Source organism: Mus caroli, chromosome 13 (genome assembly GCF_900094665.2).
Source record: "Mus caroli chromosome 13, CAROLI_EIJ_v1.1, whole genome shotgun sequence".
Classification (NCBI taxonomy): Eukaryota; Metazoa; Chordata; class Mammalia; order Rodentia; family Muridae; genus Mus; species Mus caroli.
This window is the reverse complement of record NC_034582.1, coordinates 32696148-32717325: the sequence shown is the minus strand read 5'-3', so window position 1 is coordinate 32717325 and position 21178 is coordinate 32696148. Positions and strand designations below refer to the sequence as shown.

The 21178-nt window shown below is 43.1% G+C and overlaps 1 protein-coding gene across 1 annotated transcript in view; it reads right to left on the bottom strand.

The window, feature by feature from the left end:
* Ly86 (lymphocyte antigen 86) overlaps positions 1 to 20938 on the bottom strand; it is a 67506-nt gene extending 46568 nt beyond the window's left edge. The window contains exon 1 of the mRNA XM_021180863.1: positions 20692 to 20938. Within this exon, the coding sequence (XP_021036522.1) occupies positions 20692 to 20827 (136 nt within the window). The 5' untranslated portion in view covers positions 20828 to 20938. The remainder of the gene's footprint in view (positions 1 to 20691) is intronic.
* Between the last annotated feature and the right edge of the window lie 240 nt (positions 20939 to 21178).

The following is a 21178-nucleotide window of genomic DNA, read 5'->3' as shown; positions in this document are numbered from 1 at the left end:
ACACACACACACACACACACACACACACACATCCACATATCCTATTGTAATAATTTATAGGCCTTAGTCCTGATAATCCACCAATGGCTAGCTGTGAATGGAAAGAACAAGAATCTAGTAATCTCTCAGTCTCACCAGGCTGAGTATCTCAGTTGGTCTTCTGTCTGTGCTGGAATCCTGAAGAAGTAGGCTCCAATGCCAGTGAAGGAATGGATGTACAAGCAAGATGAGGGCAAGCAGGCAAAGAGCAAATGCTTGCATCCTCTATGTTGTTATGTAGACTTCCAGCAGAAAGCATGGCACATACTAAAGGTGTATCTTCCTGCCTGTATCTTCTTGCCTCAAAGGTCTGAAGTAGAAGTTCATTTATCCACTTCAAACCAAGCCAAAAAACAAAAACAAAAACAAAAACAAAAAACAAACAAAATCTCTCACAGGTGTGATCTCCATTCCTGAATTATAGTTCATTCCCGATGTAGTCAAGTTGACAAACAATAACAGCCATCACAGACACTCATTGTTGTGTGAACTTGGGCAAGGTAGGGAAACCAGTGAGTGACTATAGTGCTTTTGCACCAAAGTGCCACTTGAGGAACTAATTAGTTCCTTGGTCTTTCTTACAGAGCATGCATCCCTTACAGTTACTTACAGGAGCATAGGTGACCCTAAAGTAACTGCATTACCAGAAAGTCTCACTTCAGCGTGCCTCATGGATGGAGCCCCATCTTTAGTTAGTCTCCCACACTATGTACTCCATTACTGCCCAAGACTATGCAATCACACACAGCTTAGGCAGAATTACATACATCTCAGAGGGAAGTGTAGGAAGGTAGTGGCTTGAATCTCAAACGAGCATCTACTGACCCTCCTCACCCTCTCCTACTATGAAAGAATATCCACAAGCTTGATCTCAAGGGTCTCTTGCAACTAGTCACAGCTGCTCTGATGAAGAGAGTTATGGCTGCCATGCTCAGAGGACAACAGTCTACAACACCCAGGGACTACAAAGTTCCAGAGTTGCCTCCAGAAGAGTTCAGGCCATGACATGTGACCACTTCCTATCTAGCAGCGATAGATCTACCACCAACTTACGGATTGTTTTTTTATATTGCGCTTTTTCTTTCTCTGGAATGAATACTCATGAGTGGGATTTCTGAGTGATCTGGCAAGAACGTGTTCAGCTCCCTTAGAAACTGCCCAGCTACTTTCTACAGTGGCTGGCAGTGCATCTGAAGCTCTCCTTCCAGGAGAGATCCAGCAGTCAGGGTCCACTTGAAAGAAACTCTTGCCAGAGAAGTAGGCTCCAAGGGAGAAATTACAGGAGCCTGGTAGTCCAAGGTATATTTGAGAACTTCCTGAGAACTTCTATGCCTACTCAGATCTTGAAGAAACAGCTACAATTCCAGTTCCATGGGTGGAACTGTTAACACAGCAGGACACAGAACAAGGACACTCAAGACCTCTGGCATCCATGTTTAGCCACTTCCTTTCTTCCTGAGGCTCTGTTCAGGGTCCTGACACAATTTTGGCCACACTCTGATGTCTAAAGCCCAAGTATTAATTGTTAAGATGTATTTCCCAAATGCTTTTGATTGTGGGACCAGCCTGACGTGTTTTCTGATATTTCTGTATTTCAGGTAATGAATTGTTCACTGCTGTCTCCAATCCCTCAGCTTACTCATAGGAGGAAAAAGATCAATTTACACTTTTCCCAGGAAGCAGTCCTGGTGCTGGAGATGACTCATAGTGAGACACTCCTTTTCGGTGTTAGCGTGTCTCAGAGGACCATCGACGATGATGCTCATGAACATGACTGCCTCTGATTTAAGACAAGAGTGCCTCTACCAAGTAGCCCTGGATTCAAGGAATATCATAGCAGCAGATATCTAAAGCATTTAAAAGCCCATTATCTTTCAGGTGTGATCCCCCAGGCTTCTTACAACTATAGTGCTGCTTTCCAAAGGAGTTGAAGATGCCCCCCCTGGGAACACATCTCAGGATACCATGAACTGAAATCAGGGGAAATGAATTCTTCCTGCATCTCTTACCTCAATGAAAACAAGTCAGACTGAATCCATCAGATACCTGGCTCAGCCAGCAAGCTGTCTTCCTTCTGGGGAGGAGAGAGATGCTTCCCTGGGAAACTATCCTTGCTGATTGCATCTTATAATTGGTGGAGCAAAGTGCATGGAGAACAGGGTCCCAGGAGCAGGAGTGATGCAGGATTACAAGCTCCCACAAGTCCGGGCTCGGGGAGGAAAAGAACAGTTGCTGGAGGCTGTGCTTCTGTGCCAGCAAAACAAATTCTTAACAGAGTAGAAGGTTCATTTCTCTGTCTCCCCAGTCAACAAGTCTTATCCCTATTCACTCTCTTCTCCTTTAGAGGATAAAAAAATTGGCTCTCCTAATAAATATATAAAGGATTACATGGAATGATAGAAAGCTGACACAGAAAAGAAGCCAGTAAACCAAGCCTCAGATGAGCCAAGAACTGTGACCAGTTGAATAGCCGTAGTCTCCAGCTCCATATATCTTTTGGACACCCTCCTGAGTTAATCACACAGTAAGGGTTGGAGATGAACTTGGTGTCACTGCTAAGTTGCCAGAAGCTGGGTAACATTCTGTTGTCTCCTTAACACCATTTCTGTAACTGTTTGGATACTGTTCAGCCTGCTCTCGCTGTCTGCTCACGTGTTTTCAGGGCATAACTTAGAAACTGTTAGTATGCATAGAAACATCCCTAGACGAGTCTTGATGTTGCTATAGCTAAATAGCTTTGCCCCAGGTTCTGCTTCAAAAAAGTGGACAAAGCAAATACCTGGGTCAGGAAGCATTTTCTGACGTAACAGACATAAATATGCACGTTCACACAGAGCATGAGAGACAGAGACAGGATAGAAGACCACAGGTTTGAAGAATGTCTGGTATACATGAAAAGTTGCAGGCAGACCTGGGCTAAAAATGACTCTGTCTCAAAATAAAAGAACAAAAACAAAACAAAACAAAACAAAACAAAACAAAACAAAACAAAACAAAACAAAACAAAACAAAATGATGTTCACAGTAGTTTATAAGGACAAGAGCTTGGCCAGTCTATGTACACATCAAAAGAAGGATCATTTGTAGTCTGTACACATAATAACACACTCCACAGCTGGGAAATAATTTCTTTGGTTGGAATATACTAGCTGTCCCCTTAAGGAGTGCATTAAGTTCGCCTCCAGAGAAGCTGCGAATTCAGCACTCACACACTGCACTAATTGGTTGGCTGGGTTTTTCCATGTGGTTGGTCATATTGGATGCACATTGTACAATTTTTTTTTTTTTTTTGGTTTTTTTGAGACAGGGTTTCTCTGTGTAGCCCTGGCTGTCCTGGAACTCACTCTGTAGACCAGGCTGACCTCAAACTCAGAAATCTACCTGCCTCTGCCTCCCAAGTGCTGGGATTAAAGGCATACGCCACCACTGACCAACTACATTGTACATTTTATTATATGCTTTGCTTACCTCTCAAGGACATAAATATATTTTATCTCACTGCTCTGTTAGGGGCCTTCAGTAGGATGTTGGATCGAAGAGATGGTGGACATTTTTACTGTGTTTTTAATTTTAAACAAAAGGCGTTTTATAGTCTGCTATTAACTATAACACCCACTGCAGAGTCATAGTCTAGATAGATTTCTTTAGAAGATAGATAGCTCATTTTTAAAAGGCAGTCTGGCTTTCTTGGGTATTTTTAAAAGTCTGATTAATTTGGTCAATTTTTTTATTTATCACGACCCACCTTCCCCTCAGAATTGACTTCTACTATGATTGCCAGGAAGTGCTCTAGATTTTGTTTTGCCAGAAGATCTTTAATTCTCTCTCATTACTGATGGGCATTACACACACACACACACACACACACACACACACACACACACAAATTCTAGACTGGTGGTTCTTTTATTTTTTTTTCCTTTCTGGGGGTGTTGATAATACTCTTTATAAGTCTGGCCTCAGTCTAATTGTGATCTATTGCTAGGCAATTTGTTTTCCTTTGGTAGGTCATGGAGTTTCTCTTGAGACTCTACACAGGGAACCTGAAAATGCATACCTTACAGAGAGTTCTAGAAAGGGAACCAGCGTTTTTGCTTAGAACTTGCTTTTTCCTTATTTTCTTCCATAGTAGCTTATATTTTTCATCTCTGACTTACTCTTCCATGGTTTATATTGAATAATATAACTCTCAAAATCTCTCCAGCTATTCTTTTTCTAAAATTATTTATTATTTATTTAATGTATATGAGTACACTGTAGCTATCTTCAGACACACTACAAGAGGGCATTGGATCCCATTAGAGATGGTTGTGAGCCACCATGTGGTTGCTGGGAATTGAACTCAGAATCTCTGGAAGAGCAGCCAGTGCTCTTAACCACTGAGCCATCTCTCCAGCCCTCTCCAGTTATTCTTAAAGCTCCATTTTAACATAGCAACTGTTCTTTATTTCAGTCATTAAATATTCCATGATAAATGGCTTTCTTTTGTCAAATCTCCCTGATATTTATTGATATTGTATTTTTCTTTTCTCATATTTTGAAATTCCAATTCTTTAAACAGTTATATTATTATTCATATTATGTGTCTGTATTCCCAAATTCTAATATCTCTTTGTCTCCCACATTTGAGTTCTCTGCCAACTAGAATTTATTTCCTTCTGTTTTTAGATTTTGGACTCTGAGCTCATGGAATCTTTAGCATGCCAGGGAAACATAAACTGAGGATGTCTGTTTCTCTGCCAACACACGCCAGATGTTCCCAATCAAAAAACACTAATTTCTGGACTTGGGATTTCCTGAATCTGAAAGATAGTACATATATACTTGGGCTCAAGCCCGTGTGTTATATCTGGAACTGCTCACTCTCACAGATATTTTCCCTAGTGACCTGGCAGAATTAGTGATATCTCCTTGTCTAGTAGTATTTTGGTTTTGCTCATTTAAAAATAGATTTATGGCTACTGCACTTAGAAGAGTGCATCTTCCTGAAGGGTCCAGTTTCTCTCTTATGTAGTGCAGGTCACTGTTGCAAACCACTGCACAGTCATTAACATCTTACTTGTAGCTGATAGAAGGTAGCTGGTTCTCTGAGGGGACCCAAACCTTCAGTATCATCTCTTGACTCTGTTTGTTTGTTTGTTTGTTTGTTGGCTTTTTAGTTGATCTTGCTCCCATAGCCCTTTCAATACAAGCTCAGATATGCACTGAAAATGACTTATGCCCATAGCATCCCTTACATTTAGATATTATAGAGGAAGACAGATTTCTACAATAGCTCTCAGGAAATTGGTCATTCCATACAGCTTCCCCGTGTTGATTATCTTCTTAGTGAATGATGTAAATCTCTCTTTTACCAGTGTCCTGTTCATCAACATAGTCATTTGAATTCAGTACTTCAATGTGCAGTTCAAATGTTCACGGGAATTACAACAGAGTGATAGTCTAAATGCTAAAATCTTAGGGCAGTGGTACTAGCGGGTAAAGACTCCAGGAGGGGGTTAGGCACTTAGTCCTTCAGGAGTAGGATTAGTTAGTATTTTACAAAAGATGCCCAAGGAAACTTGTATGCCCCTTCCACCATGAGGGTAAAGTCAGAAGGCAGCATCTATGAAGCTGAGATCAAATTTCCAGCTACCTTGGATTCTTAGCCATTATCTACTTAACCAATATAATTCAATAAAATAACATATGCCTGTTGATGCAATAGTGGCGTGGCTGTGATGAGGGGTAGCCAGTTGGTTTCTGATCATATTTGATGCCCACTCCATAGAAAGGGGTTCATGACCAGTTGAATAAATAAATTATAACTGAACATTAGAATTCTATTGCACACAAATCACCAAAGCTTTTGGTGATATTTTGTTTTAGTAGCTTGAATGAACTAAAACCCATAACATTTAATGCCACCAAAGATTTCCCCTGCAAACTCTTGGGACTTTCTGCTTATACATCCATTGCTGTAGGAGTAAGCCTGCTTATTAACACAGTTAAGGCAGAAGTGTTGAGAACCAGTGCCTCTGGGAACAGCTCCTGGGAGTTGACAGATCAATAACACAGCTCTTCCAGTTTTAAGGTATCATACACAGGGTCTTCCCAAGGTTCCCAGTACAATCGAGAGTCTTTTTCTCACAGTGGCCACTTGGATTGGCCTTATTTTCTTTCCTGTCTAACTTTCTCATTCTTATCCCTGGGGTTTCCTAGGGAACAGCTCTTAAATAAGTTTGTACTCTGCCTTGTTTTAGCCGTCATTTCCAGATAAACCTTTAACATCAGCAATATTCAAGCCAACCCTTCCAGTTTATATTGAGTACAGGCTGTGCATTTTGTTCTAAAATAAGTCAGATGTGGTTTCATCTCTAGCATAATTTATGGTTGCTTCCTTACTTTTCATTCCTTTTAAGAAATAGATATAGTTCAACTTTCCAGGCAAGAGGTGCCTATTCAGTGTGTAACAGTGGCATGATTGTGGAGTAAACCAACCATCTTCTGCTAGATTCAGAGACCCCCTCCACAGGAGAGAATTCCTATCTGGTACTAGGGATCTATTCAAAGGCCCCTAGCTGGAGCAGTCATAGGCAACAGGGGTAAATCTGCAACTTCTGTTTTGCTAACTGGTCATGCTGTCTTACAGGGACGTCAAGGTTCTGACATTCATGAAAAGAGGCATGTAACACCCGTAGTCTACCAACACCCTGGCTTAGCAACAAAGTGTACTATAGAGCATCTTTTCCCCTGTAACTGGGCTGACTGGCATCTGAGGCTCACTGCTACCTCAGTTCATCTGAAAAGGGCATCACATCACATGATCTGTAGATGAGAAAAAGATGAGAGTTCATGGTTTCCAGCATAACGTTGTCAAGTTGGTGACCCTGGTGCTTCCGACTTAAGCTCCACCAAGTCTGACAGAGGTGAAATATAGACTCCCAGCTTAGCAGGAGAGCAGCTAGTATGGCCTAGCTTTCCCTCATGCTCCTGCCATCTTTCTTGAGGCTTCCTGACCCAGGAGGGAAAGCTCACCCTCAGATAACACACAGAGGGGCTGCCTACTCCTACTTGCTGGTTCTGAAATCTCAGGCACAGTTTTGGTAGGACCCTGGATCCTTGCCTGCTAGCTGGATTCTCTCTGTTTAACCAGTGGACCAAATAACTAAAGAGTGACAGTTTTCTCCTGACACTTGTTTATCTACTTATACTCTTTCATTTAATTAAAATTTAATCCACAAGTGAGGTGGAAAAGCCACCTTTACCATTGGAAATGACCTTCTTGTCCACTTTACTCTGCTTGGGTTCCAAACAGCTCAGTGTGGGTCTGCCTGGAACTTAGTCTACTCTTGCGGACTGCTGTTTGTATTTTTTTGCTCCCTCAAGAGGGATGCCCTAACAAGGAGTAGATCACATACTCAGGTGATGTCAAGTAAAATCTTAACTGGTCCAATGAAGGCTAGAGCCTGTGATTGGGTAGTGGAAGGAAAAGGCAGAGCTGAAAGTTTTATAGAGGAAAGAGAAGGTGGAAGAAGGGAAGAAGAGATGGGGGATGGAAGGAGAAGAAAATGGAGGTAGACGAGGTTGAAGATGGAGCAGACCTAATGTATCCCAGGGGAGCTGCAAGTGGCTTGGGATTTCATAGCTGGGCAATAGAGTAGTGTAGGGTATATTTGCCTAACCTAGCTGTCCAGCTTGTATTCATATTAACTGAGTTGTGCGTTCTTTACAGGGCATATTGGGGTTGGAGATTTACCGTTATAAATCTGGTCGGTATAATGTCAGTCTCCAGTGTCATTTCATGGAGTTAAGGGGAACTGAGTTAACTGTAGCTGGAATTCTGCAGGCCAGCCACAGGGGCTGGAAGGCTTGAGAAATTCGAGCCCCAGGCATTTCAGGTTAAACTGGTTTGGTTAGTTTAGCAATCTAGTTTTGGAAACCAGGGCAAGAGCTAGCTGTGGGGATGGGCCTAGGCCCTCAGCAGAGGATTGGATACAGAAAATGTGCTACAGTTACACAATGGAATACTACTCAGCTATTGAAAACAGTGACTTCATGAAATTATTAGGTAAATGGATGGAACTAGAAGATATCACCCCGAGTGAGGTAACTCTGTCACAAAAGAACACAGGCGGTATGTACTCACTGATAAGTGGATATTAGCCCCAAATTTCAGAATACCCAAGATTCAATTCACAGACTATATGAAGCCTAAGAAGAAGAAAGACCAAAATGTGGATGCTTCAGTGCTTCTTAGAAGGGTGAACAAAATACTCACAGGAGGAAATATGGAGACAAAGTGTGGAGCAGAGACTGAGGGAAAGGCCATCCAGAGACTACCCCACCTGGGGATCCACCCCATATACGGCGCATAACCAGATGTTGCATGAGTTTTATTTAAAACTACATGCTACAGTCTCCCTCTTAGAACACCCTCCTCCCAGCGATTCAGACCCAAGGCCAATGACCCTAATAGAGGGCATGGTAGCAGCAGCCTTTGGGTACTTGTCTGATGCTGGGGTTGGTTGTCTATGGCTAGCTTTTCCACACATGGATGAAGGAACAGAGATGCAGGCTCTGAGGTGACACATTCAGGCACAAGGGCCCAAGTCACTGTAATAGCTTTCACAGCTCTTCTCTGACACAGTGTGTATTTACTTGAAACTATTAGGTAAACCTTCCCAAGGGTGGCTCCCGTCAGAAGATGCAGCCCTTTCTCTAAACAAGCATTTCTCCTTCTGATACACTGAGAAAATATAATAGCTGCTCGCCCGCTGCCATTTAGTGTTTTGCAATTTGTTACCTTCATGAACCAATAATATTAAAATGGAAACTTCCGAGAAACAAGCCACTTCTCAACTGTAAATTGTACACTATTGTGAGCAGCACATTGAACTCCCATACCATGCACTATGTCCTGCCTGTGTGCAGCACATCCACCCTGTGTGCTGGGACTCACAGATCAGTCACTTTGTGGCCATCTCAGTTTTCAGATTGGTTGTCACAGAATCAGAGTGCTTTGCACTCAGACGACTGTTTTGTAATGATTTCCTATTTTGTAATGTCCCTAAAGTGCAAGAGTAGAGATGGTGGCAATTTAATCAGAAAGCATTGTTGTTAAAATGATGTTGCTTTTACTGGGCCAATTCGTAAATTAAACTTTTTTCATAGGTATGCGTGTGTAGAAAAAGCCAAGTATACATGAGGTCAGCACTCTATGATTGCAACCATCTACTTGAGGTCTTAGACTGTGTCTTCCCATGTGAAGTTCACAATATGGTACTTTTATAAAATTGTTCTTCTTCTCAATTAGAGCTGAGTCCCATGGATCATTTGCAACCCTTCATAATTTATAGGGTTTTGGGCAGGAAAGAACCTGGACCATTTTACAAGATGGATGAGGAAGCTGAGCTTGCCCAGGAGGGTCCTCTTGTATTTGTCCATTGACTGGCTCTGTGACCAACTATAGTTTCAGGCTCAGAGGTTCCCCTTTTCAACAAGAGGAAGTTAGATTGAAACCTCAAGGCTCTTCAGGGCCTTATTCCAGTCCGTAAAAGAGCCCCTGGTTTACCTATCAGAGGGACTTGTAGGAGACTAACCTGTCCTGACAAATGCCAGACTTTGGGGTGGCAGGGGTGGGGGTGGGGTGAGGGATTAGTTACCAAGTGATAACCTTCCTATACCCCAACATTTCACCAGGATCTACAGATAGACTGCTGAAACCAACAGTTTTGCCTCTGGAGACACCGAACTCATCTCTGAGAGTTGCCTATGTCCTTCATTCCATGCAGGGGCACATTTCCCTCTCATCCTATCCACTGTAATGATGATGATCTAGACCAATGTCCTCCATGTCTGTACTTCAGGCAGTCTAGCGTGACCTGCAATGTCTGCTAGAGACAGCGAATAGCAGTCAGGAAAAACACTGCAGTGACTTAGCTGACTGTGGCTAGTGGCATGAATGGTACTAGGAAGCTGTTGGTGCTGGATGAAATCCGCCATGGCTATTCTCATGTGTCATGGTTCTGTCTCTAGGGGGTTACTTAGCAGGCCTGTGTGAGTGACAACAAAGACGGGAAGGAAACTGGGTCACATCCTGAGCACTTCGTGTGCATGGAGCTTCATTCTCAGTTATGTGGAATTCAGAATGCTTATATCCATATGGACAGACCAGAGAGAACTCCGAAGTTTTCTCTATCTTTGAACATGAGTAGGAGTGAGGACAAAGAGTTGTGAATGAGCCAGACAGACTTGGCAAAAAATAGAAGGGTGGATCGGTTCAAGTGTTCTCATCTAAAACTCCAGTAGATGGGCTACAGGGTGTCGCTCGTTGCCGAGTGTTTGCCTGGCACCCACAGGCCTCAGAGTTCCTTCCCTAGCACACACTTCCCCAAAGTCAATAGAAAGTTGGACTGGCACCAGCAATTACAGGATATACAAGAGGGAAGACAGCTTAATGCTAATCATGAGTCAGCTCAGCTTTATAAAGATGAGTTTTAACCATGCAGGCAAGCTCTATCCTCGCCTCTAGATGACCCCTTGATTTTTTAATTGAGATGTCTACAGTAGACATAAGCCTCCAAGCATAGGATAATGGAGGGGTGTGAAATTGCAAAACAGTGACACAGCAGACCTCAGTGTACTTTTAAAGGAGAAAATGGCAGAGTGGGAAGAGGTTTGTGGGAATAAGAGTCTTCAGAGGCCGTTAAGTTGTTGCAGGAAGCATGATGCCAAGAGAACTTAAGCCGATGACTGGCAACTGGGTCCGGAGTCGACTGGTTGGTAAGTCCAAAAAAACATGTTTTCATTGACCTTGAACATGCTAGATACACCAAGAAATACCCCAATACATACTCCAACAACTGCAAGAAAGCATAAGTCTTATAGATAAGAGTGATCGTGCCATGGTCTATACCCACAATACCAGTTACTCGGGAAGCTGAGGCAGGAGGATTGAGAGATCGAGGCAGCATCGGTGAGACGTCAATCAAATTTAAAAAAGAAAAGGAAGAGGAGAATATGAGTGTCGGTACAAAGATGAAAAAATATTAGGCCCATGGAGCCAATGTTCAGAAACAACTTTGAGAAACATCATAGTGAAATTATTTTGTGATAGTCACTACACACTTCCTCTGCTATTCAGTGTTTTAAAGTCATCAGGAAAAGTCTGTTGTGGTCTACCAAACATTTAAGGAAATTCTATTGATAAATTTGTGGCTAATGTGCACGTCTGCAAAAGTGTGTTAAATGAACAACACATTGGGATGTCAGTTGTGTGAGTAGGGCTCACATCTTTAAAGGGACACTTCAAAGCACAGTACTAGAGGAACTAAATCATCCCCAATGTACAAGGAAGCCTCTTGGATAAGAAAGGTCTCAGCTACTGGGAAAGGGGGCAGCATTCATGTCCACTGTACAGAGATTGTTCTTGCACTCTGTTCTCATGGTTAAGAGCCAAAGGGACTCCTGCTACACCCTAATCTATACATTGTCTTCTGTGCATTGCTCAGCCATCAGCCTAACACAAGCGTGTGGGCACCTGTTTCCTGTTTGACTGCTATATATGTCCAGCATCTGCTTGCTATTTCCAGTTCTCTAGCACAAAGCTACTGGATCAGAGATCTAGAGTCTGACCTTAGAAGGAATCTAGGAAAGGCATAACACAAGCCTAGAGTGTATGAATTTACTGAGAAAGCCACCTTCCTCTTCCCATTTAGACCCCTGTCCTGCTGCTTGGGTCTTGAAGGGGGCACCTGTCGCTCTGTGTCTTGGAGATACTGCTATCAAAGTCCTGACACTCCCTGACAGCTGCATGTCCCTTGGCCACTGTCCAGATGGAACTCACAGTGGGATTTTCATTGAAGGCCACTTTCTCAGACTCTGGTGTCCCATGCCCTGCACAAATCCCTCCATCCAGGCCTGATGGAGGCCATGCTCAGGACTCCATGCTGCCTGTGGTGTTTAAGATGTGCTGACTCTGAAAGCCAGCTGGAGGACAGCCTTCCCTATCTCATCCTTTCCCAAGATTCTCCCCTCAAAACACAAATGGAGCCAGGAGCCCAGGGAGCTTTACTTTGGCTGGAAAGAGCAGTGCATAACCTTTTAGAACACACCCATTTCCTGCCTATTAAGGAGGCCCCTGTAGAACCGCAGCCAGCCAGAGCATACTTCCCTCTGTTCACCAGGTTACTGAGTCTCTTCTTTTTAATGTGCTCAGGAGGATTCGCACTGCTCTGCAGGGTTGGCTTCTAAGTGGTTTCCATTAAATGCAACCACTAGAAGGTCCCTGTGGTGTCTTCTCAGGAACCTATCTATAGGGACTGCTTCCTTTCCAGTGTGTGTTCCTACAAGCTTACAAACAAACAAACAAACACTTTCATCTCTTGTATTTTCTACATCAATTTCCTGTTTTAAAATTTGACCAAAAAGCCAGTTCTGTTCCAGGTAAATCTGCTGTTCAGTCTGCATCTTGAATGTCTAAACTTAGCACCTGGAATCCATGTTCTCTGCCTCTGCCCCACCTTCTCCACTTCTCAATATTTTCCTTAATTGTACAACAGCATGAGCTAGGAGAGATTACTTTCTCTGCAGGATTAGAAATCATGGCTAAATGACTCTAAGGTCTGCGATTCTTTTTGATTTTATTATGTCGTTTCTTTGGTATTGGTTTTATGCTCCATTTACTTCAGAATTGTCAGGTTCTGGAGAAAGAAGTGTCCCTTTCCTCGGTCCTCGCCTCCCAGGGCACCTTAAAACTTTTTGATGAACAGTTTATCCGTATGTCTTGTTACATTGAGCTATGGGGTAAGTCATTCGTAGTTTGCCCTCTATTCGGTGGGAGATTTTGCCAGCGTTGCTTTGCATTTTTAAAGCCTGATTAATTGTCCTGTTTGACTACCTTGATGGATGATGCAGGTACCTGTGCGTGACCAGATTTAGAATTTCATAATTAAGGGACATTTTGGAGGTCAGTTAAATTGCCCAACCTGAAGCAAATGTCAACAACTTACAAATCCTATTGAGACAAGTGAATGAGGCTGCTTGCCTTAGAGGACAGGAGGGGAGGGGATGCTAAATTAACTCTAAGTGTAAAGCCTGAGGCCCAGATGCAGCCCTAATCTGACTCTAGGAACTCTCAGAAACTGCCTGGTCTCGTGGGACCACCCACAACACACTGCCCAAGACAGAGCATCCTTCTTTTCTTCACTAACTGCTCCACAGGGGAACCTGTTGTTGTATGTAGGAAACAGGTTCCCTTATGAAATAAATATGCCAATTGCCCAGGAGGGCTCTGACTGGCAATGTATCACTCTTACTGGTAAAAAGTGCCCCCCCATCCCTCGCTTTTTTTTTAAGTTTGGAGGATGCCATTTCTATGTTCAACTTTGCAACTTGAGACACATCATTACAAATGTTAGTTATGGTGGGGGGAGAGCCTCCTCTCTAGCTACTGAAGGTCCCTGTTGGCTGCATAGCAAAAGCTAAATTGAGCCAATTCTGAATATGAAAAGAGATGGAGATAGTGGGGATTGGGGTAGGAGGACAGGAAAAAATGATCTTTAATCAGAAGATAATTATCTCCTCCTCTTTGTCCTCCTAGATGTTTGCCTATTAGATCCCCAGAAGAGGGGAAGCTGGAACACTTAGGTTTGTGTTCAGCTTAGCATATTATCTTGTCTACTTACTATATGTGTGCCTCAGTTCTACAATTGGGGAATCCCCATCCAACTTCCCTCCAGGATTTTTTGTAAGGGTTAGATGAGGCATTCTAAGTGACTATTAATTTTAAAATTTCTGTAATGGAAAAAGCCTACACGAACATGGATGAGACTCACAGAAGCTGGAATTCTAGATACTTAAGAGGGAGATTATAAGAACAAAAATTCTCTGAGAGAAAGCCTATACATTTCTGACTAACATGGTAGATTTAGGATTCATTTCCAGGCACTCTATTGCTAAAAATCACCCAGAAGAACCAGAATTTAAGGATCTGCTCTAGTGACAATCTTGAGAGATTCTTTTCTACCTTTGGCCAAAGATGTCTATAAAGACGGTTGGTATCTAAATCTGTGTGTGGCATATGATCAAGGTTGCACTTCTCAACAATGCTGATATGGCACATGTGTAACTATCAACAATACATAAAAGAATGAACATAGCTGTGTGTCACTAAAACTTTACTTATGGACACAGACATTTGAATTTCATGCTGTCCTCATGTACCACAGTGCTTTAGTATGTATCTTAAATGTCTCCCAATGGCCTATGTGTCAAAGGTTTGTTCACTAATGTGGAGTTATCATTAGGTAATAGAACATTTAAGAGGTGGGGCCTAGTAGGAATTTGCATAGTAATTTCCTACAGTTGGTTTTGTTGTGGAAGGAAACTCATTAAGACTCAGAAAAATCCTTCAGACTCAGGAAGAAGACAACTCAAAAATCTCAGAAAGTTCCTGAAACTTACCAGATGTATAAGATCCCCTCCATCCTACAAGATAATATAAGCAGTAAGAATTTCTGAGGAGACAAATCTCTGATCTCTCAAATTTCCTACAAGTGGTGTTGCCTACAGATCCAGAGGTTCAGCTTTTGTGAGTCTCACTTGTATTGGAGTGAGTTTTTGATGATGCAACTCCCTTTGACTCATCCTTGCTCCAGTAAGTAATCCCTGGCCCACATGCCTGCAAATAACCCCCAAATATCCATTGCTTTACCAAGTTGGACTTCGGTGGCATTGTTTCTTTAGTCTGCCATCAGTTAATTTAGTCAGTCATCTTTGGTGAATTTGTTCAAGTTTTCCTAGAAGTCCGTAGGCCAATGTAGGCAAACCCTTCAAGGGAGCTGAGAGACCTGGTCTCCTCTTCTACTGTTTCACTTCCTGTGTATGCAGTATACTATTTACTTCACTCCTAATATTAAAAGCATCTCACACAGGCCTAAAGCAATGGGTACAAAGAATCACAGACAGGAACCTCAACTCTATGAAGCAAAGTAATCTTTCCTTTTAAAGTTAATCATATCAGGTACGTTTCATAGTAATAGAGGTATTATTCTTAATCATTTAAAAATGAAGACGCAGCTCTTAGCTCATAGGCCACACATGTGATTTAGCCTGCAGGCTACAGTTGGCAGTCCCCTGCTGCAGACTATTCTCAAGGACCCTTTCCATGGCCAGGTTGTCTGTGAGTATCGGAGAAAACAAAAGGGAGCATGAAGCTATTTAGGCGCATGACACAGATCCTATCTTCTCTGCTTCATTGATGATGAAGTATGTGAAAAGTATGGCAAGCCTGGAGTCTATTCTTAAGTTTCGCCAGGAAATATCACCAGGATCCCTGCAATCTAACCTGTGTGAAGAAACCACTAACAAACCCCACAGCAGCCACAACAATAGTTGTGCAGAATTTCCTGGAGAGTGAATGGCTCATTTGTTCCTATGACAACTGAACTTTGAAAATGAGCAGGACCTCTGAGTGAGGCATGCAGGGAAGGGTCTCCAATGGCTCTTTACATTGTGTGCTGACTCTAGGCCTTCAGCTACACCAAGGGGACAGTGGTATTGCTTAGAGACGTCGTCCAGGAAGCTAGTTATTCAGGGGAAGTTTTCTTGTATTGTTTATACCTCAGAATCAGTTGACAATCTTCTTGAAAAACAGTTTTATTTTGGAAATGTCCTTTCTTTGTTTGAATTGCCTTCTATGAAGCCTATAGGCAGATATGCTTCTATTGCAGTGGTTCTCAGCCTGTAGTTTGCATCTCCTTTGGGTGTCATATTATCAGATATCCTGGGCATATTAGGTATTTACATCATGATTCATAACAGCAGCAAAATTACAGTTATGAAGTAGAATGAAATAACTTTATGGTTGGGGGGTCACCACAGCATAAGGGACTAGGGTCACAACACTAGGAAGGTTGAGAATCACTGTTGTATTGATTATATAATATCATATATATCAACAGGAAAGATTTATTAAGCATGTAGTATATGAGAAGAAATTTTCCCATAGTCCTTTTCATTGAATAAAAGATAAAAGATAAAATATTGTCTCTCTTATAGTAGGCTGGAAATGATGACCAAAACCACCATGTCCTTATCGTTGTAACCCAGGAATGCTACTGTATGTGGCCAGAGGCTTTTCCATTGAAGTTACTAATCTTGTGTTTGTGAAGTTGTCCTTATACAAACGTCCTCATAGGAAGGAGGTAGAGGGCTTTGCCACAGTACAGGAAAGCAATGAGATGACTGAAACACGATGCTACGGGGATGCCTCTGAAGATGAAGGAGGAGCCTTGAACTAAAAAGCGAGATTGGATGCTAAAAAACACAGGAATTTTCTTAGAGCTTTCAAGGAAGTGAGGCCCAGGCAGTACAATGACTCAGAAACCTAGTGAAGCCCTCAAAACCCTGAAACGATTAAATACATATGTATATACATATATGTATTCATATATGTATGCATATATGTGTACATATGTATATATATTCTTATTTATTTTATATTATATATGTGTGTCATGTGCTTGTGTCTCTGTCCATGTGTGTGCATATATGTGGAGGTCAGAGGTCAGCCTCAGCTGTTGTTCCTCAGGGGCGTGCACCTTAATTTTTGAGACAAAATCTTTCATCGGTCCTGAAACTCACTAACCAGGATAGGCTGGCTTGCCAGTGAGCCCTGGGAATATATGTCTCTTCCTCCCTGGTGCTGGGCTTACAAGCCTGCACTTCCACATCTAGCATGCTTACATGAGTTCTGGGCATTGAACTCAGGTCGTCATGTCATCTAGCAAGCACATTACCAGTTCAGCTGATTCCTAAGCCCCCACCCCCACCCCATGCTTTCTGTTTTAATTCACAGAATGACACTTGGAGCATGACTGGGAGTAGATATCTCAGTAACAGGGCCTGGGAGCTAGAGTTTCCCCCAGCAGTTTGAATGCGATCTGCCCACTCCGGATCCGTAGTCCTTGTCTCCCACGTGACTCATCTGCTGTGTGTGTCTTGACCTTACTTGCTTGTTTCTCCTGACTCAGGCTGCTCTGACAAGTTGCCATAGACAGAGTAGCTTGAACAACAAACTTGGGTTTTTCAGTATTCTCAAGGTTAAAAGTTAGAGTTCAGAATGCCCAGCAGGGTTGGGTTGTTGGAGCGATCCTCTGGCCCTAGAGGTCTCTTTTGTAGAAGAAAAATCCCGTTTCTGTAGGTTCAATGTTCATGTTCTGATTGCCTAACAAAAGCTTTACCTCCTAATACAATAACAACTAATACTTATAATACATATAATCTTATAAGTAGGATTTAACATATATATTGTATTTTGTTATCATTGCGTAAGTGTGCGGGTGAGTGTGTGCATGAGTTCTGGCATACCCATGACATGGTGTGTATGTGGAGGTCAGAGGACAACTATGTAGAATGGGTTTTCCTTGCACTATAACATGCACGTATTCCAGGAGTCAGTTGAAAGTTGTCATGCTTGCAGACTGCATGTTGGTTTTAATGTGTAGATGTTTTTGGTGAGATGCAAGTTCTCTCCGTAACCCTGTGCCTTTTTTTTCACTCACCCTGTTTCTCCTACTGCTATTGATTTTTCTCTTGTCATGAGTATTCTTGTAATCCACATTATATCTTTGTGTACTAGAGGCTGCATATGAGTAAATTCATTAGTGGGCACTGGGGCCATATCCCTAGGCATGCACACATATATGTATACATATATGTATACACATACACATACATACACATACACACACGTTCCTGAACTTTACTTTGACAATACTGGCTTTCTTCTTCTTTTTCTTTTCAGTTCTCTTACTTGAATAAGTTAGAGCTTCTGCTTTTCAGAACATCGTGCTCACTTCCTTTTTAGATTTATTTATTTATTTATTTATTTACTTTTTTGTATTTTTGAGACTAGGCCTCATATAGTCATACTGGTCTCAAAGTCCCCGTGAGGTCAAGAATGACCTTGAACTTCTAGATTTTCTAGTCTCTATCTCCCAAGTGTTAGAATTCAAGGTATGAGCCACCACGCCTGGCTTTCTGGTTTGTACCAAACATTCAGAAGTCACTTCTGATGTTCCCTTTCTCTTTCAAGAGAAAGGGTTGGTTTTTTCTTTTTTTTGAAAGCAACTTCTGGCTTTAGGTCTCCTCCTCTTGGAACTAAAACCACAAACGAAACTAAAAGAGATAAACAAAGCATTACTTCAGAACACCTCAGCAACCCTGTTTCTAGGCATGTAGTGGGAGCTTAGAAGCCCCCGATGTGCGCTAATACTGCCTTAGCAGTACACTGGCCAGAGTGTCACATCAGGCAACCTGTTTATGACGCAGCTGCCCTGCAAACCAGTCATTCAACCTCCAAAAGCTCAGGACCATCCAGAAGACAGAGTGAGCACCACCCTTGCCAGAGCACCGAGGGTCCAGCTTGCCTGTCTGCTGACCCTAGAGTCTACCCACAATCCTCTTATTCTAAAGACTGTTGAATCATTTTCATGATGACCATACTTTTTTCCCTGAACTTCCCGAATATCATGGTGTCCAGATACAAGTACCATATCCAGCCACACCCACTCCCCAAGGGATCATTCCAAAGTGGAGGGTCCCCAAAGCCAATGGCAGGCAACATGCCCTTGTCTAGGGCTCTGACTGTACATCTCCCATCATGTCTCAGGCCTCTGAACTTGGTTTGGTCATGTCACACTTCTTTGCCTTTATATAAGCTATTCTCTCTGCTGAAATCTCCTTCTCTACCCTCCTCTATACCACTATTTCCAACAACAAAACTCTACACACCAGGGTTATTAAGATCATAACCTTTGGATTTAGAGAGGTCAGCGATCAGTTTGTTTTAACTCCACAAATATTTACCCAAATGTTTTGTCTCCTCTGTGCTGTTGGAGTATAACTTCTCCACTATTGGCTAGATAGCCTTTACAGTATTATCTGGCATCTCCGGCCCCAGGTTTACACATCTACAAAGCAAGGATCATGCTAGTGAGGAGCTGCGCACAGCCCTCAACACACACAGGCAGATCCTTCTTGTGGAATATGTGGCCCAGCTACTTTTATCATTTCTTTAAAGTTTCAATTAACATTTGACAATCCAAACCTTGCTCTCTTCAAATCACTGTGTCTCCCAGTAACTGATGCCTGCCTTTGAGACATCCCTCCCACAAAGCAGTTATCCTTTGGTTTCCTTGGCTGATTCTCCCACTCTCCCTGGATGAAAACTTCATCTCCCCTGTTCCTTTATTCCAAGTGCCCAGGGCTTATTTCTGAGATTTAATTACTCTGCAGAGAAGTACCACCCCCAAATAGATGCAGCACCGCAGACAGTGTGGCAGCACATATGTCCCCGTTCTTTCCCTGACAGACCCAATCTTCTTGCCTCTTGTCCAGGTGAGTGAAAGGACACATGAGACTTGGTTACAATCTGAGTGAGAATTTTAGACACGGAATAGCCAATCACATGAGGCTTAATGTCTCGGAAAATCAAATCCCAAGTAGTTCATGCGACCCAATCCGGCTGTCATCCTACTCCTGAAGTGAGCAAGTCCCCAAATGTCTAGGCTCCCATTTGTCCTGAGAACAGCAAGCATCATGAGGTCAGCACTTTCTCCACCCAGCACGTCCTTTTCTTTTTCTCATTTTTAATTTTTAAAATGCACTTCAACGTTCCTTTTAAAAGGAAATTAAAAAGAATCCATTGAATTACCCCAGAAACCAAAGTTGGGTGGCAGAATCCGGGTTCAGCTAGTTGCTTTCATTTATTCTCAGCGAGCGGTGGGACCAACACAGAGGCTCAGAGTCTCCTTTGCATACTCTTCAGCTCATCTGTCCCGTCTCCCTACAGATTTCCAGGTTTCATAATGTCTGCCTTTCCACAAGCCATTTGTTCTACTGCCCATTGGAAATCGATCCCAAGGCTCATTTTTCCTTGCTGTGTCATAGCGTCACAGAAGGAAAAAGTGAGGTGAGGTACCACATTCAGACTTTAGAACTAACCCACTCCTAAGTTCTGGTTCGTGGTGCCAACAGCGGGGCTCTCCCAGCCCAACGCGTCTCAGTATATGCCACCTCTCAAACAGTTGCACCGGGGTTACGTTTCTAATACATGCTCCAGGACACAGGCCAACCACAGCACTCCCCTTCGCTGTCCTTGCCCCTGGGGAAACCCTGGTATTGGATGCTACTTCTGACGTGCTTGCTGCTTTAATGGGTGGCACAGTGCGGCATGACAAGAACTCTAGAGGGAGCGGCCGAAGGACAGAGTCTCTGACAAAAGTGACTTGATGCTCACCCAGTTTGCAAAATGGCTGAGGTGGAAAGCCAGCGCAGGAGCAGGATTTGGGAATAAAAGCTTACTGATCACTTGTTCTTGGGGGAAAGGGCAGGGCTGAGCTCTTAGACTTCGCTCCATATCTAGACTGTTCATTTCTCTCTTTCTGTGGTCTTCGTTATTTTCAGAAGGCTCTTCCACTGTCCCTGGCCTTTCCCTCCTCACGGCACCCAAGGGCTCTCCATGGTCCTCAAAAGCTCACCGTAGCAGCAAAAAGCACGGAGAGGCTGATAACCTCATCCCTCACCCACATGAACCCAGTGTTGGTATTGCCCACGTGTAGCTTTAATTTCCCCATAAGCACAAGCAGCCATTTCATAAGACCTTACCACAGCTCTGGTAGACTACTTCCAAGCCCCCACTGTTGCAGGCCGTGTGCTTGGGCCAACCTTTTTCGCTGCCATGGTCACTGCTGCTCGGAGAAGTCAGAATCCACACAAGGAGGGCAGCTGCGACACCGTTCATGGCGAGGGGGTTGTGTGTGCCCAATGGTAAGCCAGCCCAATAAAAAGACCTCCGAGGCTTGTTCTGCCCGCCCCCCCCCCCCCCCCCCCCAGTGAAAGGAGTAGTACATTCAGTTTCACTTCTCGAATACTAGTCTCTGGGAAATACACTGTGAGAAGACAAAGACAGACAGCGGGGAGGGGCATCTGAATACTGTTCCAGGGGGCTTTCACATACTTGAAATAGCAAGTGTGCGTGCGCGTGAGGGTGCGCAGGCGCGCAGCTCTGCACACGCACATGCGCATATGGGCAGGTATGGGCTAGGTTGAAAGGTGACTTCTCGCTGTCACAGGAAGAGTCTTTGTCCCCCAC